The 25,612-nt window shown below is 41.9% G+C and overlaps 1 protein-coding gene across 3 annotated transcripts in view; it reads left to right on the forward strand.

Moving 5' to 3' along the window:
- The window catches only part of LOC110536289 (tenascin), a 79,725-nt gene that overhangs the window by 9,990 nt on the left and 44,123 nt on the right, over window positions 1-25,612 (forward strand). For 2 of the 3 annotated variants that reach the window (XM_021622011.3, XM_021622012.3), the window contains exons 2-6: window positions 16,280-16,845; window positions 17,207-18,427; window positions 19,590-19,853; window positions 20,497-20,612; window positions 22,818-22,971. In XM_021622011.3, the coding sequence (XP_021477686.3) occupies window positions 16,365-16,845; window positions 17,207-18,427; window positions 19,590-19,853; window positions 20,497-20,612; window positions 22,818-22,971 (2,236 nt within the window). In that variant the 5' untranslated portion in view covers window positions 16,280-16,364. The remainder of the gene's footprint in view (window positions 1-16,279; window positions 16,846-17,206; window positions 18,428-19,589; window positions 19,854-20,496; window positions 20,613-22,817; window positions 22,972-25,612) is intronic. The other variant, XM_036936188.2, reaches the window with a different exon arrangement.

Below are 25,612 nucleotides of genomic sequence, written 5' to 3' on the forward strand. Positions count from 1 at the left end.
CTCGCCAGGAAAGGGATTTTTCTGTCCACCATTAGACAGAAAATCCTTGTGCCTACCACAGACAAGCAAGTAGACAGTTATTCATCCATAAAGCCACTATAGAGCCATGCTGCAGTATTGTCTGAAGGTCTGTTTGTCTGTGAGGGAATTGGATCCTGCTGAGAATTTTCCTCTTTTTTTTTTTACTTCACTCATGTTGTGTCTGGTCGTAGTGCCACTTTGTATATGTAAGCAATTAAGTTAACAAGCGCTCTGTAGAGGTAACCAATATGAAGCCACAGTTGCTCCCAGCTCTCTTGTTTCTTGTTATGGTGTTGCAATCAAATCTCTGTCGAGCTCGTCTTGCAGCAAGATTTGATTACCTGAGAAGGTGTTGGCTGCTTGAAAGTTCATCCTTGTCTTCAAGGTCAGCCAGCCTCAATAAGATACAGTACATTATCAACACATAACATCATAAAGTGCCTTCTAAAATTATTCACATCCCTTCACTTTTTCCACATTTTGTTGTTTTACAGACCTAATGAAGACGTTGTGTCACTGGCCTAGACACAATGCCCCATAATGTCAAAGTAGAATTATATTTGAGACATTTTTACAAAATAATAAAAAACTAAAAGCTGAAATGTCTTTAGTCAATATGTTTTCAGCCCCTTTGTTATGGCAAGCCTATATAAGGTCAGGAGTAAAAATGTGCTTAAGTCAGATAATAAGTTACATGGATTCACTTTGCCTGAAATACTTGTGTTTATCAACTAAGGTCCCTCAGTTGAGCAGTGAATTTCAAGCACAGATTCAACCACAAAGATCAGGGTGGTTTTCCAATGCCTTGCAAAGAAGGGCACCTATTGGTAGATGGGTAAGGAAGAAGAAAATAGAGGAAGAAAGCAACTCAGGGACCTCACCATGAGGCCAATGGTGACTTTAAAACAGTTACAGAGTTGAATGGCTGTGATAGGAGAAGACTGAGGATGGATTATCAGCATTGTAGTTACTCCACAATATAACCTAAATGACAGAGTGAAAAAAAGGAAGCCTGTACAGAATACAAATATTCCAAAATATGCGTCCTGTTTTTAATAAGGCACTAACGTAAAAAATGTGTCAAAGAAATAAACTTTATGTTTTGAATACAAAGTGTTATGTTTGGGGCAAATACAACACAACACAACTGAGTACCACTCCTCATATTTTCAAGCATGGTGGTGACTGCATCATGTTATGGGTATGGTTGTCATCGGTAAGGTCTAGGGAGTTTTTTAGTATAAAATGAAATGGAATAGAGCTAAGCACTGGCAAAAACCTAGATTAAAACCTGGTTCAGTCTGCTTTCCAACCCTTACTGGGAGACAAATTCTCCTTTCAGCAGGACAATAACCTAAAACACAAGGCAAAAACATACAGTTGAAGTCGGAAGTTTGCATACACCTTAGCCAAATACATTTAAACTCAGTGTTTCACAATTCCTGACATTTAATCCTTGTAAATCTTTGGTCAGTTAGGATCACCACGTTATTTCAAGCCATAGGAACTGCAAGATTATTTATATCAAAACGGGTTTGCCATAGAAATCTAATGGAAAACAGATGGACCTAAAAAAAAAATCCCTGGATGGATTGTGCTCGGGGTTTCGCCTGCCAAATCAGTTATGTTATACTCACAGACATTATTCAAACGGTTTTAGAAACTTCCGAGTGTTTTCTATCCACATCTACTAATAATATGCATATCCTAGCCTCTGGGCCTGAGTAGCAGGTTGTTTAATTTGAGCATGCTTTTTGATCCGGACGTGAAAATACTGCCCCCTATCCCAGAGAGGTTAAGCAATTTTGCCACAACTTTGGAAGTATGCTTGGGTTCATTGTCCATTTGGAAGACCCATTTGCGACCAATCTTTAACTTCCTGACTGATGTCTTGAGACGATGCTTCAATATATCCTCAATTTTCACCAGTTCCTCATGCCGAAAAGCACACCCACAACATGATGCTGCCACCCCCGTGTTTCATGGTTGGGATGGTGTTCTTTGGCTTGCAAGCCTCCCCCTTTCCCCTCCAAACATAACAATGGTCATTATAGCCAATTAGTCATATTTTTGTTTCATCAGATCAGAGGACATTTCTTCAAAAAGTACGATCTTTGTCCCCATGGGCAGTTGCATACTGTAATCTGGCTTTTTTTTATGGCGGTTTTGGAGCAGTGACTTCTTCCTTGCTGAGCGGCCATTCAGGTTATGAGTCGATATAGGACTCGTTTTACTGTGGATATAGATACTTTGTACTTGTTTCCTCCAGCATCTTCACAAGGTCCTTTGCTGTTGTTCTGGGAATGATTTGCACTTTTCGCACCAAAGTACGTTCATCTCTAAGAGACAGAACGCGTCTCCTTCCTGAGAGTATGGTGGCTGCGTGGACTCATTGTGTTTATACTTGCGCACTATTGTTTGTACAGAATAACGTGGTAACTTGCGATGTTTGGAAATTGCTCCCAAGGTCTACTGCGGTCTTGGCTGATATCTTATGATTTTTGTCCACAGGTGCACCTCCAATTGACTCAAATGATGTCAATAAGTCTATCAAAAGCTTCTAAAGCCATGACATCATTTTCTGGAATTTTCCAAGCTGTTTAAAGGCACAGTCAACTTGGTGTTTGTAAACTTCTGACCCACTGGAATTGTGATACAGTGAATAATAAGTGAAATAATCTGTCTGTAAACAATTGTTGAAAAATTACTTGTGTCATGCACAAAGTAGATGTCCTAACCGACTTGCAAAAACTATAGTTTGTTCACAAGAAATTTGGAGTGGTTGAAAAACAAGTTTTAATGACTCCAACCTAAGTGTATGTCAACTTATGACTTCAACTGTATATGGAGTTGCTTACCAAGAAAACATTAAATGTTCCTGAGTGGCCTAGTTACAGTTTGGACTTAAATCGCCTTGAAAATCCATGGCAAGACTTGAAAATAACTATCTAGCGATGATCAACAACCAACTTGACAGAGCTTGAAGAATTGTTAAAATAATAATAATGTGCAGATATTGTACAATCCAGGTGTGCAAATCTCTTAGTGACTTACCCAGAAAGACTCACCCCTGTAATCGCTGCTAAAGGTGATTGTTACATGTATTGACTCAGGAGGTTAAATACTTATCTAATCAAGATACACTCTATTAGTGGTTATTTTTCTTACAGTTTTAGCAAAAGTTTGATTTTTTCTTCTACTTTGACATTGCAGAGTACTTTGTGTAGATTTTAAAAAATACAACATGTTAATCTATTTTAACCCCACTTTGTAACAACAAAATGTGGGAAAAGTCCAGGGGTGTGAATACTTTCTGAAGGCAGTGTAGTTAGAATAAAGTCAAAGACATGCAGATTTTCTTGTCATTGCTGTGTGGTGTTAAAACTAAAGGAAAGGAAGTGGGATGAATGACTGGAGGTCCAGGTTGTTACGACTGTCTGCTGAAATGAATGGTTAGATGTGCTATAAAGGCAGCAGATGAGGCAGCTTCTCCCCGGCGCTGCCTGCCACACAGAGGTTGAACTAATAAACAGGAGATCACCAACAACATGGTAAAAAGATCTCATGAACAACGACTGGTATGTGTCCTCTCCGTCTGGACTGGACTACAAGAGCAGTGTGTGACAGACCTACATGGGTTACCAGCAGTAGAGATAATGGATGGGCTCTGTCCAGAGATGAGAGACATTTTGACAATAAAATGGATGGGCTCTGTCCAGAGATGAGAGACATTTTAAAAATAAAATGGGTGGGCTCTGGCCAGAGATGAGAGACATTTTGACAATAAAATGGATGGGCTCTGTCCAGAGATGAGAGACATTTTGACAATAAAATGGATGGGCTCTGTCCAGAGATGAGAGACATTTTAAAAAATAAAATGGAGTCTCCGGCTGTCTGCCTGCCATTCTATTCCCCTCCCATGTGCATTCACAGCATCCTAATTTGTCTTTGTATCTCAATGTCAGAATGGGAAATTGCTTTTCGGTTCTGTAAATGTGTGTTGACTTTTTGTAACAGTCAGATAAGTTGGGATAGGATCTAAAGCAACCCTGTGTTTCAATCAGGGTGATACTGTTCACCCCTGGCTAGGTGATCTCACTAGCTGTTCATTGTCTGAGTCCCAAATGGCACTCTATTCCCTATGTAGTGTACTACTTTTGAAGGTGCACCATATAGGGAATAGGGTGCCATTTGGGACTTAGCAGTGCATTGCAATAAGTGTTTGTGCTGGTGACACAGTCCTCCACCCCCAGCCTGTCTTATCAGACATGAACACACCAACCAACCCACTCCCCTGCTATCTGTGGCATCAGATACACCAGGGTCATGGAAGATCAATGACATGGGGCTTGATTTATATGAAACCAAGCCCTTTCATCCCGAGAAAAAAAAATAAGACCATATTTCGATTTAAAACTTTCAAGTAATTTTATGCTTTTCCCATACCAAGGAAAATTATAAGCTATATGCCAGGAGGGGATATAATCAAAACATCATGATTTATTTAATATTCTCCCTTCTCTGACTGTTTACCCCTTAGTTTAGAAACATACTGTACAGTGCCTTCTGAAAGTAGTCAGACCCCTTGACTTTTCCCACATTTTGTTAAGTGAAAGACTTATTCTAAAATGGATTAAATAAATAAAAAATCCTCAGTAATCTAAATACAATAACCCATAATGACATGATATTTAAAAAAAATATTAGCTAATTTATACACATTTTAAAACAGAAATACCTTATTTACATAAGTATTCAGAATTGAGCTCCAGTGCATTCTGTTTCCATTGATCATCCTTGAGATGTTTCAACAACTTGATTGGAGTCCACCTGTGGTGAATTCAGTTGATTGGATATGATTTGGAAAGGCACAGACCTGTCTATACAAGGACCCACAGTGCATGTCAGAGCAAAAACCAAGCCAGTAAGTCGAAGGAATTGTCCGTGGAGCTCTAGGGAAGGGTACCAAAAAAATTCTGCAGCATTGAAGGTCGCCAAGAACACAGTGGCCTCCATCATTCTTAAATCGAAGAAGTTTGGAACCATGAAGACTCTTCCTAGAGCTGGTCGCCCAGCCAAACTGAGCAATCGGGGGAGAAGGGCCTTGGTCAGGGAGGTGACCAAGAACCCGATGGTCACTCTGACAGAGCTCCGGAGTTCCTCTGTGGAGATGGGAGAACATTCCAGAAGGACAACCTTTTCTGCAGCACTCCACCAATCAGGCCTTTATGGTAGAGTGGCAAGACGGAAGCCACTCCTCAGTAAAAGGCACCTGACAGCCCACTTAGAGTTTATCAAAAGGCACCTAAAGACTCTCAGACCATGAGAAACAAGAATATCTGGTCTGATGAAACCAAGATTCTTTGGCCTGAATTTCAAGCATTACGTCTGGAGGAAACCTGACACCATCCATACGGTGAAGCATGTTGGTGGCAGCATCATGCTGTGGGGATGTTTTTCAGTGGCAGGAGACTAGTCAGGATCGAGGGAAAGTTGAACGGTGCAAATTAGGGAGAGATTATTGATGAAAACCAGCTCAGAGTGCCCAGGACGTCAGACTAGGGTGAAGGTTCACCTTCCAACCAGAAAATTACCCTAAACACACAGGATATGCAGAGAAGAATGGAGAAACTTCCTAAATACGGGTGTGCCAAGCTTGTACTGTCATACTCAAGAAGATTCAAGGCTGTAGTGCCAAATATACTTCACGAAATAACTGAGTAAAGAGTCTGAATATTTATGTAAATGTGATCTTCCGTTTTTTGCAAAATGTTCTAAAATCCTGTTTTCGCTTTGTCATTATGGGGTATTACGAGTAGATTGATGAGGAAGAAAAACAATTTAATCAATTTTAGAATAAGGCTGTAACCTAACAAAGTGTGGAAAAAGTGTCTGAATACTTTCCAAAGACGGTATGCATATTCAAAGAGACTTGTCTACAATTTCAAGTTCCTTAAAGGTCCAACGCATCAGGCATTTTTATCTCAATATCAGATAATTTCTGGGTAACGATTATGTACCTTACTGTGATTGTTTTCAAATAAAATGGTCAAAAATAAACAAAAATAGCTTCTTAGCAAAGAGCAATTTCTTAAGCAACAATTTTGCTAGGACTGTCTGAGTGGTCTGAGTGGAGAGGGAAAAACTGAAAACTAGCTGTTATTGGCAGAGAGGGTTGGAACTCTCTTTCTTATTGGTCTATTAGCTAATTTACCTGCTGGTAATGTCACCAGGCAGGCCAAAACTCCATCCCATGAAAACAGGCTGACATTTCAGCTAGTCTGGTCAAACAGCTCTTACACTAAAAGAGCATTTTCACAATTTCACAGTATAGTTCCAACCTCATAGTGTGGAAATATGTATAAAACACAGCAAAATCATGTTTTTGACTGCACTATGCCATTAAAGTTAATCTTGTGGGGTTATTTGCATTTCTGCAATTATTCAATTCTAGTTATCATCAACATGGTAATATATACAGCTCAGAAATACCAAACACATTTAGGCTACATGTAATGTGAGGTGAAATTTCTTATCACCTCTGTGACTTGTCCAACAGCCAGATATGAGGGTCAATTTCTGTGTCGTTACCATCTAGGCCTTTCATCCGAACAAATGTTTTTAATGCCTGCTCAAAACAATTAGTTAGAAACCAATCAGTGAGCCCAAACCTGCCACAACTGACTGCCCTTTAAATTGTATCCAGGCCAGAGAAAATAAATGTCTGAGGGGTGCCTGCGTCTAGTCGTCCACTAGCAAACTAGACTGAGAGGGCTTGTTTAGAGGCTGTATCCAAAATGGCACCCTTTTGTGTTTGTCTTTTCCAATGTGTTAGGTCTTGGGCACAGTCAGTACCATCAGTGAGCCTCATCTCTCTAAAGCATGCGGTGTCTTCCTCCCCTCCCTTTGAATGGATAACATGAGATTGATTGACTGCTTCGTCTACGGTGTTTTCAAAAATGAATTCTTGCGTCGTTTTCAACTCAGTTCAACACTGTGCAACATCGGTAAGGGTTGTGTACTGTTTGATCGATCGAGACAAGGACAGAGAGCACAGGGTTTCCAATTGTTGCAAGGTGATAACTTTAGAAACCCATTTTGGTGAGCAGCAACAACATGACTGAGGGCTGGAGTTTACAATCGATCCCATTTCTCACTCGCACTCGCATTCAATCCACGTTATAAGTCATACAGGAAATCAATTTCTGTGTTTGATGATTATAACTCTCAGCCATACAGATATAGTGCTGGCCTCAGCAACTATCTCTCCTCTCCCCCTCACCCTCTCTCTCTCTCTCTCTCTCTCTCTCTCTCCCTCTCTCTCTCTCTCTCTCTCTCTCTCTCCCTCTCTCTCTCTCTCTCTCTCTCTCTCTCTCTCTCTCTCTCTCTCTCTCTCCCTCTCTCTCGCTCTCTCCCTCTCTCTTTCTCTCTCTGATTGTGACCTTCGTGGAGATTGAAACAAACACTTTAACCGCTCCAGAAGAGGACATAAGTAGAAACCCTTTCACCTTGCAGGCGTTTTTTTATGATTTATGTGCATATCAAACCATTTCAATATTAGCCCGTGTGTCCTCCTTATCGCCAAGCTTCTCTTTAAAGGTTAATCTTGAAATGTGATAAGAGAGAGTTTTTTTCTGGGCTTTGTAGTAAATGGAAGATGTAAGTGTGGCAGTTTGATGTGTTGTATTTTCTCATGATCTTTTGTTGGAGCAGAATTTCCTGGTCATTGAGCCTCGTACTCTGATACCATGGTCTATGAGCCTGATACTCTGGGTCAGTACACATCCACTGAGATATTTTGTAAGGCGTCTCTCAAGGTGAAAAGATCCTACAGACAATAACTGGTCATTCACCTCGTCACGAGCGACCCAGATTAAATAAGAGTGTGTGCCAAGGAAGGCAAGCCCGTCTTTGCCATGGGTGACCTACAAAACTAGGCAAGCTTGATAATTTCTACTGAAACGAAAAGCATGCTTTTCCCTGTCCCCTGTTTAACATACTGGGGATGTAGATACAGTCCTGGGAGTTGGTTGAAGAAATCATTGAATATGTACAGTTTTTGCACATCAAGTGTGCCAATCTGTTTCATTATTCAGTTTGTTTGTTGTGTAGTTGATCTGACTGATACGGTAGACAGTAGTACACTCCAGCAATGCAACTGCTTCCTTTTTACTCCTCGGGCATATCTTCCATTTATCATTAGCAGACAGTCATGATCTGTATTAGCTTGCGTTTATGTCATGAAACACATGTGCCCGCAGAATGATGACGCTTGCCTTCCTTCCTGCTCTATCAATAGTTAGTATTTTTTACCAAACAGACTGTTTGCAGTGACAGGCCAAACTGTGCGTGGTGAACAGTTGTCTTTTCTAGTGATTTATTTTGACTGTACCATATGGAACAGTGAGTATTAGTTAAGATAGATTACCAAGGGACAACTGGTAGTCCATTTTTAGCCCAGTGGACCTGTATTTCTTGGGTTTTTAAAGGAAAGAAAATGGGCCGGTTATTGATTTTTGGTCCCAGTCCGCCCCTGTAGGCTAGAGTGATAATTAAGTTTGCAGCATGGGGGCCAGGCTGAGCTGAGTTTGAAAGAAATCCTGGCTTCTGCATATAACGTCTGAAATCCTCTACAGGCGGAAAGCTCCCTCTCATCAATCATAAAGTGCCCCTCCAGAACCAATTGAAATAACAACTTCCAGTGTCTTAAAGATGGGACAAGGAAAGAAAATGTAAGGCACTCCTGGAAAAGCAATCATCGACAGAATAGCAATAATTGTTAATTTCCCCTGAAACTAGAGGTTAACGTTGGAAACGGTAGCAGCTATGCTAAGCGATTAAACATTTATAACAAAAATCTTACTTGCGCCTATTCCCTAAATATTGCCTTTATTTTGACCATAGGTCTTGGTCAAAAGAAATGCACTAGGGACTAGAGCGCCATTTGGGATACAATCGAAGGAAAATTTTGTAGCTTATAGGCAAAACTGTAGCTTATAGGGATTTCAACGGCCTGCAGGGTCCTGGTTTTCCCTCTTGCTGTGTTCAAGCCTCATCCTCTTCCTTCTGCTTTGTGTTAAATAAGTGCACTCACTGGATTTATTGAAGGATCAAGATCCTCCAACACAGTACAGAAGGAAAAAACGCAGCACACAGAGGAGAGTCTTCATCAGAGAAGAAAAAATCATGTTTAGTACCGTAAAGTAAAGGAGGATCATGGCTTTCATTGGTTGGAGTTGGAGCCACAGTGCCATGGTTCTTACATTACACTAATGACAAAAGCAGGGAGGTACAGTCAAGTATGAAAGCAGATTTATGTAAAGAAACACTTCTGGGGATTAGATTTAATCTCTATGGGGTCTCAGTTCTGTCTCACACAATGTTTTATTTTCCATAGAAAATGAAGGACCATGCTTATTGTATCCACACCCACATGGTAAAACTGTTCATCAGTTCACCCGATGCTTGCAATGTAGCTACAGTAGATTAATGTAGTTTTGTCCTTATTTGATCAATCCAAATCATGTCAACCTAGTTAAAACTATCACATTTGACCCTAATTCTTGATCCCATAACAGTCTAAACCCTATCTAAACCGCATTGAATAACAGATTCACTATATGGAACAACAGAAAGGCCCCCCAAAAAATACAAAAGAAATGTGTTCTGAAGTGTCTGTCCTATATCTGAGAGATATAAGAAAGATCAGGAAACATTAAAAAACAAACATTTTTGTACATTTTTGTCACTGAACAGTCTCCATATGTATACTACTGTACACCTGCTCGTCGAACATCTCATTCCAACATCTTGGGCATTCATATGGAGTTGGTCCCCCCTTTGCTGCTATAACAGCCTCCGCTCTTCTGGGAAGGATTTCCACTAGATGTTAGAACATTGCTGCAGGGACTTGCTTCCATTCAGCTACAAAAGCATTAGTGAGGTCGGGCACTGATGTTGAGCAATTTGGCCTGGCTCGCAGTCCGCGTTCCAATTCACCTCAAAGGTGCTCGATGGGATTGAGGTCAGGGTTCTGTTTTGGCCAGTCAAGTTCTTCCACACCAATCTCGACAAACCATTTCTGCATGGCCCTCACTTTGTGCACTGGGGCAATGTCATGCGGAAACAGGAAAGGGCCTTCCCCAAACTGTTGCCACAAAGTTGAACGCACAGAATTGTCTAGAACGTAATTACTTGCTGTGGTGTTAAGATTTCCCTTCACTGGATCTAAGGGGCCTAGCCAGAACCATGAGAAACAGCCCCAGACCATTTTTCCTACTCCACCAAACTTTACAGTTGGCACAATGCTTGGTAGTGAGTGTTGCAACTGAGGACAGACAATTTTCATGTGCTACGCTCTTCAGCGCTCTGCAGTCCCGTTCTGTGAGCTTGTCTGACCAATCAATTCACAGCTGATCCGTTTTTGCTCCTAGACATTTCCACTTCACAATAACAACACTTACAGTTAACCGTGGCAGCTGTAGCAGGGCAAAAATGTGACTAACTGAGTATGACGGTCCCATGTAGAAAGTCATTGAGCTCTTCAGTACGGCCCTTCAACTGTCAATGTTTGTCAATTTAGATTGCATGGCTGTGTGCTTGATTTTATACATTTGTGAACAACGGGTGTGGCTGAAATAGCCAGATCCACAAATTTCCACAGAGGCGTCCTATTAGTGTGCAGCCCAAACTCTTCGGACGCTACATACAGAGGTTGGAAGATTGGCTCTACCAACAAGCCCCATCGGCTGTACCGAATTCAGAGCAAAACGGAGAACACCATTGTGTTTGTGAGAGTCTCATCTTTCCATAGAGAGGTCTTAATAGTTTGTAGGATAAACCGATGTTTGGACGGAGAGATGCGTTGGACTGAAAAACTTTGAACAGATATTTTCATGGGGATTTTTTAATTATGCTAATTGGTTTTCCACAGGGGTGCAGACATCGTCTCTAATCCCCATGATCATTATGTATGTCCATATGGCAGGGTCAGAGAAGGATGCTGCTTTGCTTGTTTTGAGATCTGTAGACTCATTCTTCTTTGCCATTTTTTCGAATTAATCAATCCAAACCTTTGCTAAGGGCTGTAACCTGGCACTCCTCGTTGCGTCGTGCAGAGAACACCTCCTCGGGCCTTATTGCTTAAATGGGCACCATTGTTAAGACAGATGAATAGTCAGTACTGCAAAGTTTTGAATGAGAAGCTTTTGAAGACGGGACTTTGTTTAAAACCATTCCCAGCTGTCCTCTGTGTGGGGTGGGTATAAAACTGAGGTGTTGCCGGCTCAGTACCACTCATACAATACTGGGCTAATATAGATCACTTGCACTAAATATGTGTGCCAGCCAGCAGGTTCTACTTTCCCTGGTAAAATTCCCCTCACATTGGCCACATGGCAGCCAACTGGCTTTGTTGCGGTCTGAGAAGCTAACAATAGAGTAAAAACAAGTGAGAGAATTAGAAAGCAGCAGCAGTCAAATAGTGTCAGGTCTGAGTTGGTGTGCCAGCGACCAGCTGCATTAGCATCAAACCATGGCCACGGGGGTCTGCTGATGGAAGTCCAGGAGGGGAGGCCGTTTTCTTCGTTTCCCATGGTAGGAAAAAGCTACAACTGTCTGTTATTCACAGTGTCATCTAATAATAACCGTATGGTCACAAGAAGCTGGCATTAGCTTCTCCTGTCTGTAGATAGTTGATTCTGATTAGACATGTTTTATTCCTTTCCACTTGTTTTTGGAATAATACTGTGTTTTGCCAAAGCCACAGATTCGCTAAATAATGCCTCACACAAAGAGTAGTTTTGTCTCTCAGGGAGGGTTGGGTCCCTTAGAGGTTCATGTGGAGAGAAGCCAGCCAGTCTCCAAAGTGAGAAAGCCAACCATCCGTCCAGAACTAAAACCCCAGCAGCAGCTCAAAGCAATTTTCTGGCTATTTTGTTGATTTAATCCCTGGTTTGCGATGCTCAGGCACAGTGGAGTGAGTGTGTGTGTGTGTGTGTGTGTGTGTGTGTGTGTGTGTGTGTGTGTGTGTGTGTGTGTGTGTGTGTGTGTGTGTGTGTGTGTGTGTGTGTGTGTGTGTGTGTGTGTGTGTATGCCTGTGAGGTGGGGGGTAGCTTTTTAGCACCCCTAGGGTCCAGATCTTAGCGCTCCCATTAGTGCTCTTACTGTGCGTACATCACGGAGGCACTCATCCCTGTCTGTCGAATCAGCGTCTGGCTACGTGGGGCTGCTGAGGCTGAGATCAGTCATGGGATCCCATCACCTGTATCCCTGTGACTGGGGCTCATCTGTCAGCCAGCCTAATCACACGTCAGCCAGCCCCGGTTCAGGAGACCGAGCAGACAGAAGCAGAGCAGCTCCTCACAGCACAGAATGTTACCTGTTCATGACTTCCCTGTGCCAATGACTGTCCTGTCTGTCAGCCCCCCACCGTCTGCTCTCACAGGGGAGAGTGTAGAAATTATGTACTTACTGAAGATGAGGAACACCAAATAAATGGTGCAGAAAAGTTAGCATTTAATTAGCTTGTGGTACAAAACACACACACTTTTATTGAAGGCAGGAAATCCATTGTTACATTTGTATTTACACTCATGTCCCCACGTATAATGTGCCAATAAGGAGGTATTTCTAAATATGTCACTCTTAACTTAAACTAAGTGACCTAATAGTTACTTAATACAATGTTGTTAAGAATAGTCTTCACAAATCCCCCCTTTATGTCAACATCTATTCTTGTGTTCATACAGAACATGTAGTTAATGCTTCACGTTCAAGCTCGGTTGCCCACAGTGGAGAATACCTTAACTAACCTGTATTTACAAGAGCAAATACTTTAACTAACCTGTATTTACAGTGGTGAATACTTTAACTAACCTGTATTTACAGTGGTGAATACTTTAACTAACCTGTATTTACAGTGGTGAATACTTTAACTAACCTGTATTTACAGTGGTGAATACTTTAACTAACCTGTATTTACAAGAGCGAATACTTTAACTAACCTGTATTTACAGTGGTGAATACTTTAACTAACCTGTATTTACAGTGGTGAATACTTTAACTAACCTGTATTTGGTGTGGAGAATACTCTAACTAACCTGTATTTACAGTGGATAATACTTTAACTAACCTGTATTTACAGTGGTGAATACTTTAACTAACCTGTATTTACAAGAGAGAATACTTTAACTAACCTGTATTTACAGTGGTGAATACTTTAACTAACCTGTATTTACAGTGGTGAATACTTTAACTAACCTGTATTTGGTGTGGAGAATACTTTAACTAACCTGTATTTACAGTGGTGAATACTTTAACTAACCTGTATTTACAGTGGTGAATACTTTAACTAACCTGTATTTACAGTGGTGAATACTTTAACAAACCTGTATTTGGTGTGGAGAATACTTTAACTAACCTGTATTTACAGTGGTGAATACTTTAACTAACCTGTATTTACAGTGGTGAATACTTTAACTAACCTGTATTTACAGTGGTGAATACTTTAACTAACCTGTATTTACAGTGGTGAATACTTTAACTAACCTGTATTTACAAGAGCGAATACTTTAACTAACCTGTATTTACAGTGGTGAATACTTTAACTAACCTGTATTTACAGTGGTGAATACTTTAACTAACCTGTATTTACAGTGGTGAATACTTTAACTAACCTGTATTTACAGTGGTGAATACTTTAACTAACCTGTATTTGGTGTGGAGAATACTTTAACTAACCTGTATTTACAAGAGAGAATACTTTAACTAACCTGTATTTACAGTGGTGAATACTTTAACTAACCTGTATTTACAGTGGATAATACTTTAACTAACCTGTATTTACAGTGGATAATACTTTAACTAACCTGTATTTACAGTGGTGAATACTTTAACTAACCTGTATTTACAGTGGTGAATACTTTAACTAACCTGTATTTACAAGAGAGAATACTTTAACTAACCTGTATTTACAGTGGTGGATACTTTAACTAACCTGTATTTACAGTGGTGAATACTTTAACTAACCTGTATTTACAGTGGTGAATACTTTAACTAACCTGTATTTACAAGAGAGAATACTTTAACTAACCTGTATTTACAGTGGTGAATACTTTAACTAACCTGTATTTACAGTGGTGAATACTTTAACTAACCTGTATTTACAGTGGTGAATACTTTAACTAACCTGTATTTACAAGAGAGAATACTTTAACTAACCTGTAGTTACAGTGGTGAATACTTTAACTAACCTGTATTTACAGTGGTGAATACTTTAACTAACCTGTATTTACAGTGGTGAATACTTTAACTAACCTGTATTTACAGTGGTGAATACTTTAACTAACCTGTATTTACAGTGGTGAATACTTTAACTAACCTGTATTTGGTGTGGAGAATACTTTAACTAACCTGTATTTACAGTGGTGAATACTTTAACTAACCTGTATTTACAGTGGTGAATACTTTAACTAACCTGTATGTTTTATCTAACCACAAGATTAAAGGAAAGAAAACAAACTTTTACTACCGGTCTCTAAACCACAATTCAATCTCGGCACATTTTCCAGCAGACCATTACTCTTAAAAGAAACAACATGTTGCAGGAGCACAGGAGGTTGGTGGTACCTTAATTGCGGAGTAAGGGCTCATGGTAATGGCTAGAGCGGCATCGATGGGATGATATCAAATACATGGTTTCCATGTGTTTGATGCCATTCCATTTGCTCTGTTACAGCCATTATTTTGAGCCATTCGCCCCTCGAGAACTTGTTCTCAACTAGCTTACCTGGTTAAATGAAGGTGAAATAAATTAAATGAAAAAAATGATTTAACAAAGCAGCCTCAATGCTCAGGAGCCTTGCCAAACAGCCCAGTAACTTCTGGTGTAGAAAGAATCATGTTACCAAATGAAGCTGAATGGCCGTCTGTAGAGCGGTGAGGTGAATGCTGATCTGACCCTTGGGGAGCCCTGTGATGCGTACCAAATGGCAACCTATCCCCTTTACAGTTTACTATTTAAAAAAACCAACTAATACCCACAGGGCTCTAGTCAAAAGTAGTGCACTATAAAGGGAATAGGGTGCCATTTGATGCGCAAACTGAACACCCGGCCACTCCGTGCGCCACTAGGCTAGCCAGAAACCTGCAGATGGTCTCCCCCTCATTGGTATTAATCTGTTTGGGTTGTGGTATAGGGAGTCGGGAAGGGGAGGGAGAAGGGTAGCTCCCCACTCCCCACATGCAGGTGTTGCCTGCTGTTTATGGCAGCCTGTCATGAGAAACCCGGACGGAGAATAAGCTCGAGCAGTAGTCAAGGTCACAACACACCACCCCTGCAGTAATTGTCCCTGCAGTGTTAGTCCTCAGAGAAATAGACAAAATAATGCCACAATGTCATCCACTAAGTGTCTGTGTCCTCCACTGTGACCAGGGGGGTTGAGATGGGGTGCAGGCAGGCAGACCGGCATTCAGGGAGACTGGCAGGCAGGTAGGCAGGGAAACAGGCAGTCAGGCATAGAAACAGGCAGGCAGTCAGGGAAACAGGCAGGCAGGAAGGAAGGAAGGAAGGAAGGAAGGAAGGAAGGAAGGAAGGAAGGAAGGAAGGAAGGAAGGAAGGAAGGAAGGAAGGAAGGAAGGAAGGAAGGAAGGAAGGACAGACAGACAGACAGACAGACAGACAGACAGACAGACAGACAGACAGACAGACAGACAGGCAGGCAGGCAGGCAGGCAGGCAGGCAGGCAGGCAGGCAGGCTGCAACAGGATCATGTATTGGAGGGGGACTGTGGAAGGTTAATTGCTTTTAGTAGGATACTATGACATTTCACTGCAGCCAAGTGGTCCCATGTGTATCAGGGTGTTTTGTGTTGGTCACTGTCAGCTCCGTATGGCTAGCAAGACCAAACTGGAAATGTCAACATAGTTCTGAGTTTCATAACTTGAGAATTCATAGTTGGTTGAGATTGTAAATAGATAAAGTAGCTACTGTAATACAACATGCAGTATTTGTCAAAATCTCTCTCAACTCTAATGTTTCCTTGCTGACCTTCTGCTTCTATTCACATTATGTTTTCTTTCTTTCTTTCTTTTTCTTTCTTTCTTTCTTTCTTTCTTTCTTTCTTTCTTTCTTTCTTTCTTTCTTTCTTTCTTTCTTTCTTTTTCTTTCTTTCTTTCTTTCTTTCCTTCTTTCTTTTTCTTTCTTTCTTTCTTTCTTTCTTTCTTTCTTTCACACAACGGCATCTGCGCCATCTCCCAGATAGAAGGACTCTATTCTCCTCCACCGTCCCTGACCGCTCACAAGCGCCCCCAGCAGGACGTGACTGGACCTGGTCATCAGGGTGATGAAAGGCCTGCTCCTAGGCTGTGTGACCATGGCTGTGCTGCTTCAACTCTCCAGCACCGGCCTGGTCAAGAAGATCATCCGCCACCGCAGAGAAACCCTGAGAGAACCCTCTAAGAACCTGACCCTGCCCCACCCTGACCAACCAGTGGTCTTCAACCACGTCTACAACATCAACGTCCCCTCCAGCTCTCTGTGTTCTGTAAACATGGAGAGCCCAGAAGGAACCAAGGTCAAGCCTAAACGAAGTCCAGTCCAGTCGGTCATGCAGGGCATGGAGAACAAGGACCACACGATGGACGGAGAGAACCAGATCGTGTTCACCCACCGCATCAACATCCCCAAGCAGGCATGTGGCTGTGACAACCACATGCCTGATATGAAGGACATCTTTAGCAGACTGGAGATGCTGGAGTCTGAGCTGTCCAGCCTCAGAGAACAGTGTGGCAGTGGAGCCGGTTGCTGTGGAGCCCAGGTTACAGGTATAGCACAGAACATTTTGACCAAAGACATTCTCAGGTAGTGTTTCACACCTGTTTCAACTATAGGCTTGATAGTGGGTAGATTCGTTGTATAAAATGTGTTAGTGCTAGGGCAAAAAGGAAAATGTTTACCCCTTTGGGTTCCAAGGACCAGGATTTAGAAACACTGTTCTCGTGGCAGTTAGAGTTATAGTTTTCACTTAGATTACATTCCTACATTGCTTTTAATTCTGCTATAGATCAATATTCCCTATTCCGACTCATTGCAATTGTCTTTTTGTACATATATTATTTGCTGCAAAGATTATAATATTATCATAATTTAATAGATGTATGTGTTGTTTCCTCTACGTTTCCTCAGGTGAGGTGGCCACCAAGCCTTACTGTAATGGCCATGGTAACTTCAGCACTGAGACCTGCAGCTGTGTGTGTGAGCCCGGCTGGAAGGGACCCAACTGCACCGAGTCTGAGTGCCCCAACTTCTGCCAAGACCAGGGACGCTGCGTCGATGGAAAGTGTGTCTGCTTCGAGGGCTTCCACGGAGACGACTGCAGCATGGAGCCATGTCAGGAGGACTGTGGGGACAACGGGGAGTGCATCGACGCCATGTGTATCTGTGAGGACGGCTTCGCCGGGAGCGACTGCTCCCAGACCAACTGCCTGAACAACTGCCTGGGACGCGGCCGTTGTGTAGACGATGAGTGTGTGTGTGACGAGCCGTGGATGGGCTACGACTGCTCCGAGCTCATCTGCCCCAACGACTGCTACGACCGTGGTCGCTGCGTCAACGGAACCTGCTTCTGTGAGGAGGGCTTCACCGGGGATGACTGTGGGGAACTCACCTGCCCCAGCAACTGTAACAACCGTGGGATGTGTGTCGACGGCCAATGTGTGTGTCACTCTGGCTACAGCGGTGAAGACTGCTCCAAGCTCACCTGCCCCAACGATTGTACTGAGAAAGGCCATTGCTTCAACGGGAGGTGCATCTGCGACCCAGGCTTCGAGGGAGTGGACTGTTCCACCCTGTCTTGCCCAGACAACTGCAGCAACAGAGGCCAGTGTGTCAATGGAGAGTGTGTCTGCAATGTAGGATTTGAGAGTGACGACTGCTCTGAAATCTCCTGCCCCATGAAGTGTCTGAACCGAGGCCGCTGTTTGAATGGACAGTGTGTGTGCAGTAAAGGCTTCGCCGGGGACGACTGCAGCATCAAGACCTGCCCCAAAGACTGCCTGGGACGCGGCGAGTGTGTTGACGGCACGTGCGTGTGCTTCATTGGCTTCACGGGCAAAGACTGCAGCGAGCTGACTTGTCCCAACAAATGTCTGAACCGTGGGCACTGTGTTAACGGCCAGTGTGTGTGCAACAAAGGCTTTGCTGGGGAGGACTGCAGTGAGAAGACATGTCCCAAAAACTGCCTGGAGAGGGGCTACTGCGTGGACGGGACATGTGTGTGCTTCGAGGGATTCCAGGGCCTGGACTGCTCTGTGCTGACCTGTCCAGGAGACTGTGAGGACCAGGGGAGATGTATGGATGGAGTGTGTCTGTGTAATGAAGGTTACATCGGAGAAGACTGCTCCGGGGGTAAGAAACCGAAGATTAATCCCAAATGGCACCCTATTCCCTTTATAGTGGACTACTTTTGACTAGGGCCAATAGGGCTAGTCAGAACCCAAATTGAACCAGGTTGTCTCAGTCGCAAACCAATATACATTTTTGGGGGGGCTAAAATACAATCTGGAAAACTATTTTGAATGCTATATTGATAGTAAGTGTACTAGTTATAGTAAGTGTACTAGTTATATGAAAAGGGAACAGCAGTCCCACCTTTTTCATTGTCATTTAGCCCATATTCTGCGTGAGGAATGTTAAGCTCACTTTAATATAAAATTATAAAAAAATATATAGGTTCATTTCTACACACTTTCTACCTGGTTTTAGTAGTTTAATTTTCAGACTGGAGTATTTTTCATAAAAAATGTAAAATAAAAATGTTTGCTCACACTCTCGGCCCATTCAAAACCTCCCGCGACCCGTATTTGGGTCATGACCCACCAGTTGAGAATCGCTGTACTAGGAAATAGGGTGTCATTTTGAACAAACAGAAAGAGACAGAGAGAGAGAGAGATCACACATCCTTTGGTTGATGGGAGTATGGCTTGATGTGATATCATTGGTTTATGGCTGATATGTTTGAGGAACATTTCAACATGATGACATTCATTTAAATGCTAAAGTGTCTGGCTGCACAACATTGGTTATATTGCTTTGAATAAATAATGTTGCTGTTTAATGTGGATGTCAAATGAAGATGTCCATGGCAATTGGAGACATCTAGGAGAATTGATGATTTGGTCGAATTTATGTCGTTAGATGCCGCAAAATACCTCAGATCAGAGACATAAAAAAAAATGGGTTTGGCAATTGATGCTATTCGATGCCCACCCTCCATTGAAGTGTAGTTGTGCAGCTGCTGGAATTTCCAGACAGAAATTCTACGTTCAGCAAATCTGGACATTTTAATTTCCCTGCTCAATAAGACTACATGAACTTGAAAGTGATTCATGGGCATTGTCCTTTGCGTTTGTGATATGTATCATAGTTGTGTATTATTTTGTCATCTTATAAAGCGTACCCAACCAAGTCCATGGTATAAGCAATAAAAAAACACTAATCTAATCTGTTACAATTATACCTACTATACTGAATATGTCCCCTAACATGATGTGGTTGTGATTCTCTCCAGTGTCTCCACCCAAGGACCTGACAGTGCAGGAGGTCACCCCAGAGACAGTGGACTTGTCCTGGGCTAACGAGATGCAGGTGGCAGAGTACCTGGTCACCTATGTGCCCACCGCCCTTGGAGGCCTGGAGCTGGACATGCGTGTGCATGGGGATCAGAAGAACGCCACCATCAGTGAGCTGGAGCCTGGTGTGGAGTATCTGATCAGTGTCTTCGCAGTCCTCAGCAACAAGAGGAGTGTCCCTGTCAGTGCCAGAGTGGCAACACGTAAGTCAGGAGTAGTAAAAAGTTGACCGAAGACTCTCACCATGTGTCAGATTTTCAGGTTAGGATTGGTGGAAGGTAAGCTGATCCTAGATCTGTAACTGGGGAAACTTCAGCCTGGAGATGTAATTCACCTCTACGGTGTCCATATTAAGGCCATCTCAGTCTCTCCTGGAACTCGTGATAAGACAGACTCAAGTCTGACTGAGACTGTCCTAAAATGGACTCCGTACACCCTTACCTCACCTTTGGTACCTGACTTGTCGGCTCTCCCAGATCTGAAGTAATGCAAAAGTGACATTCATAACAGGCAGTCAATAAAAATCTAATTATATCAACAAATTGATTGCAGGGCTCATGCGAACATCTGATGCTAATCTCATTGAATTAAATCCCTAATTGTACCTGGGATGTGGTAGGTTTTCAATGTTGTTTCACTTTATTTACCCATCATTGGAACCAGCCTGCCTATTTCCTATATAGTGCACTACTGTTGACAGGACACACAGGGCTGGCTGTGATCGAAAGCAGTGCACTATATAGGGAAAGGTGTGCCATTTTTGACACAGTCCATGTGCTGGGTGTCCTGAGGATTTAGTGAACAGAATATCAAACATGGTTTAATTTGTAAGTCTCATCCCATTAGATCTCCCTGAGCCCGAGGGACTCAAGTTCACATCAGTGAGGGAGACTGCAGTAGAGGTTCAGTGGGACCCCCTGGACATCCGCTTTGATGGCTGGAACCTCATCTTCAGAAACACTGTAAGTTGTCAGCAGTAGACCCTCATCTTCAGAAACACTGTAAGTTGTCAATAGCAGACCTCTCATCTATAGAAACACTGAGTTATCAGTAGCAGACCCCTCATCTATAGAAACACTGAGTTATCAGTAGTAGACCTCTCATCTACAGAAACACTGAGTTATCAATAGCAGACCTCTAATCTATAGAAACACTGAGTTATCAGTAGTAGACCTCTCATATATAGAAAAACTGAGTTATCAATAGCAGACCTCTAATCTATAGTAACACCGAGTTATCAGTAGTAGACCTCTCATCTATAGAAACACTGAGATATCAGTAGTAGACCTCTCATCTATAGATACACTGAGTTATCAATAGCAGACCTCTAATCTATAGTAACACCGAGTTATCAGTAGTAGACCTCTCATCTATAGAAACACTGAGTTATCATTAGTAGACCTATCATCTATAGTTACACTGAGATATCAGTAGTAGACCCCTAATCTACAGAAACACTGAGTTATCAGCAGTATAAACTCTTAGATATCAGAAGCAGACCTCTCATCTTCAGAAACACTGAGTTATCAGTAGTAGACCTATCATCTATAGTTACACTGAGATATCAGTAGTAGACCTCTCATCTTCAGAAACACTGAGTTATCAGTAGTAGACCTCTAATCTATAGTTACACTGAGATATCAGTAGTAGACCTCTCATCTTCAGAAACACTGAGTTATCAGTAGTAGACCCCTCATCTATAGAAACACTGAGTTATCAGTAGTAGACCTATCATCTATAGTTACACTGAGATATCAGTAGTAGACCTCTCATCTTCAGAAACACTGAGTTATCAATAGCAGACCTCTAATCTATAGAAACACTGAGTTATCAGTAGTAGACCTCTCATATATAGAAAAACTGAGTTATCAATAGCAGACCTCTAATCTATAGTAACACTGAGTTATCAGTAGTAGACCCCTCATCTATAAAAACACTGAATTATCAGTAGAAGACCCCTAATCTATAGAAACACTGAGTTATCAATAGCAGACCCCTCATTCATAGAAACACTGAGGTATCAAAGCAGACCTCACATCTATAGAAACACTGAGTTATCAGCAGTAGAAACACTGAGTTATCAGTTGTTGACCTCTCATCTACAGAAACACTGAGTTGTCAATAGCAGACCTCTAATCTATAGTAACACTGGGTTATCAGTAGTAGACCTCTCATCTATAGAAACACTGAATTATCAGTGGTAGAACCCTTATCTATAGAATCACTGAGTTATCAGTAGTAGGTAGACCCCTCGTCTTCAAACAATCTGAGTGAGGAACACGCCTTTCCCTCGTCTCCCATGGTGCATTTTGTTGTTAATAGATCTGTCTCTACATATTCTACATGGAGGAGGCTGAGATCTTCAGAAGCCAAAAGCCTATCATTATCCCCACTTTCCTGTGATCGAAACCATACACCGCCCCCTGAAAGGACAGACAGACCCACTCCTAGCTTCAGTAATTGCCCTAGCTATGTGCGTTTGTGTTCTAAATGGCACACTTTCCCCTATATAGTGCACTACTTTTGACCAGAAGCCTATGGGTCTATGGTTTCTGGTCAAAAGTAGTGCACTGAATAGGGAATAGGGTGTAGGGTGCCATTTGGGACAAATACTATGTGAACCTGAGTATCCTGTGGAAATAATGTAGCAGAGCCCGTATTCAAGTCTCTAAGTCAGCAGTTTAATGTGACTAAATGTTCTGCGAGGCTTCTGTCGACAGCTCTAATGGCCATGTACTGCAGCAATGAGGCACAGAACCATTATTGTTTCTGAATGCTTTGTTTTTTATTTTCCAAAGCCTATGAGAAGTAGCCCAAGGACATGAAAGCCACAGTTCATTACATTCAGTTTCCCCCCACATCCTTACAGTAGTTTAACCATCACAGACAGAATCCTCTGAGTACGATGTGGCTGCCCTATTCCCACACCAAGACTGTGTCCCAAATAGCACCCCATCTACTATAAAGTGTGCTACTTTTGACCAGAGGGGCCCTGGGAAAGTAGTGATTAGGGTATCATTTGGGAATCAGACCAAAGCTAACCTTGACTTTGAGGTGGGTAACGGTAGATATACTAGATAGATAGGTACTTTATTGATCCCCAAGGTGAAGTGTGTCATTAAACATGCCATCCCATTTTAATGACTGGTGTTGTTTGGTGTTGTCAGAAAGAGGAGAACGGGGAGATTCTGAACTCCCTGGGCAGCCCTGACACCATGTTCGAGCAGTCTGGCCTGGGACCTGGTCAGGAGTACGAGGTCAAACTGGAGGTGGTGAAGAACAACACCAGCGGACCTGCAGCACGCAAAAGCGTTTTCACAAGTGAGTCCATACATACAGCACTTTTAGAGTTCTATTCACTTGTTTTTTAGGACAAGAATTTGCTCCTCCTGGCCAATATCTTTCAGTTGGAAAATTAACCTGAATGTTGAATCTGCGTAGATGGTAGCTTGTCGCGCAATAAAACAAGTAAATTAAATAACTATTTCAAAATATGATGAACTATTTCTTGCCAACCTCAAGTGTTCTGTAATCCTTGTATTCATGACATATTTGCATTGGATATAATCCATAAACCCCTTCTACGTCATTCTGACCGCCTGCTGGAGATTTAAAAGACATGATTCCCAGCAATACACACAGACTCAGAAGCAGCTTACAGCTGTCATAGTTACACACAGACTCAGAAGCAGCTTACCATTGTCATAGTTACACGCAGACTCAGAAGCAGCTTACATCTGTCATAGTTACACACAGACTCAGAAGCAGCTTACCATTGTCATAGTTACACACAGACTCCGAAGCAGCTTACATCTGTCATAGTTACACAGACTCAGAAGCAGCTTACAGCTGTCATAGTTACACACAGACTCAGAAGCAGCTTACCATTGTCATAGTTACACACAGACTCAGAAGCAGCTTACAGCTGTCATAGTTACACACAGACTCAGAAGCAGCTTACCATTGTCATAGTTACACACAGACTCCGAAGCAGCTTACATCTGTCATAGTTACACAGACTCAGAAGCAGCTTACAGCTGTCATAGTTACACACAGACTCAGAAGCAGCTTACCATTGTCATAGTTACACACAGACTCAGAAGCAGCTTACAGCTGTCATAGTTACACACAGACTCAGAAGCAGCTTACCATTGTCATAGTTACACACAGACTCCGAAGCAGCTTACATCTGTCATAGTTACACAGACTCAGAAGCAGCTTAAAGCTGTCATAGTTACACACAGAAACACATTGTCACCTTGATTCACTAGGTTTCTCTATTGAATATCCGCACTGCTGCAGCTCTGTGAGTGTGTTCCAAATGGCACCCTATTTCCTTTATAGTGCATCCATTTGGGATGCAGCTGGACAGTCTATCCAAGGCATCCTGAAGTACCAATATTGAGTGATTAGCTTGTCACTTTTCATGGCAACGTCTTGATTTACCAGAGGCAGTAAAAAGCCATCCCTACCCCCTCGGCTGGTTAACATTTATGTGGAAATCATATCTCCATAATGCTGCTGCTATAAGGGCTAATGGCTTTTATGGGATCAATATAACAATAGGTTTCATGTTGAAACTATACATCTCGTACCCTCTCACTAGCCAAGCTATTTTTAGGTGGCTCGAGGGGAGGTTAAAATATACTGCACTACCAACACATTAAAGAATAGTCATGGAGAATGGTGTGTTATTGTCATTTAGGAGAAAAAGCTTTCTGGAACATTCCAGCCCTAAACTATCAAAATAAAGAAAGTCACACACTCCATGTATAAACTCCCAGCAATGTTATGGATATTTACCAACGTTTCAGCATCACTGTGCCTTCCTCAGGGTAATGTTATGAATACTTGAACCAGGTTATGTAGACACACAGTGCAATTAGTGTAACCAATGACAGTGGTGAGGGGTGTGTCATAATGACTAAGTTAATTCAAATGAATTAGTGAAACTGTTAAAAAATAGTATATGGCATATTACATATATTATGCTATTGTTATCATATAGAAACATAATGAAATATAGTACATCATATTAGCATCAACATATGTTATTTCATTCAATTTCACATAACCATTTTCTATTTCATTTCATATTTGTTACATGTTATATTTTGGTTCAACCTTAATGTATATTAGGCATCATCAAACAGGGGGAACATATTAGGTGTACTCTAATAAGCTGTAGAAAAATATATACATTTATAAGACTTGTTCATAAAGGAAACATTTTGTTCATAAGAAGGGCCTGAGATCAAAGTCAATATTCAGAAAACTGTTTTTAGATAGGATATCCAATAAGCCTCCCTTTGTAGTAGTAGGATCTCAATGTTACCTCTCCTTGGTAGAGCAACATGCTCAATGCCTGTGTATTTGAGGGAGGAGATTGAGTGGTTAGCTTCAACAAAGTGAGCTGCTACTGGATAGTTAATGTTCTTACACCTGATTGAGCTGCGGTGTTCAGCTATGCGTTGTTTTTATTGTCTTTTCGTTTGTCCTACGTAGGCTTTTCGACATGGACAGGTGATGACATAGATTACTCCCTTGGTTTTGCATGAGATGATACTCCTAATAGGGATCTTTCAACCTGTATGTGGGTGTCTGAAGAAAGACGCTTTTATAATGCTATTGCACTGTGCACATGAGCCACATTTGTAGTTCCCATTTGGGATAGGTGTCAAGAGAGTCTGAGTAGTCTCAGGGGGCATGTCAGATCTCACCAAACTATCTCCAATATTGTGACCATGCTTATAGACAACCAGTCGGGGTGCCAGTGCTTTATCAGGATCTTTCATTTTCTCCGAAACCTTCGTGTACGATTGCGTTGTTTTTCTTCTTTGGTTGAGTTTTTAGTAATTCCTCTTTTGTTTTTTGAGATATTTTCATCATTGCAGCATCGAGAGTTTTGTCCTTGTAGTCTCTCTGTCAAGTTTCTTCCAAATCGAACCCAGAAGCAGACCAG

This window comes from Oncorhynchus mykiss, chromosome 11 (assembly GCF_057628025.1).
Source record: "Oncorhynchus mykiss isolate SJ-2025 chromosome 11, ASM5762802v1, whole genome shotgun sequence".
In the NCBI taxonomy this organism is placed as follows: domain Eukaryota; kingdom Metazoa; phylum Chordata; class Actinopteri; order Salmoniformes; family Salmonidae; genus Oncorhynchus; species Oncorhynchus mykiss.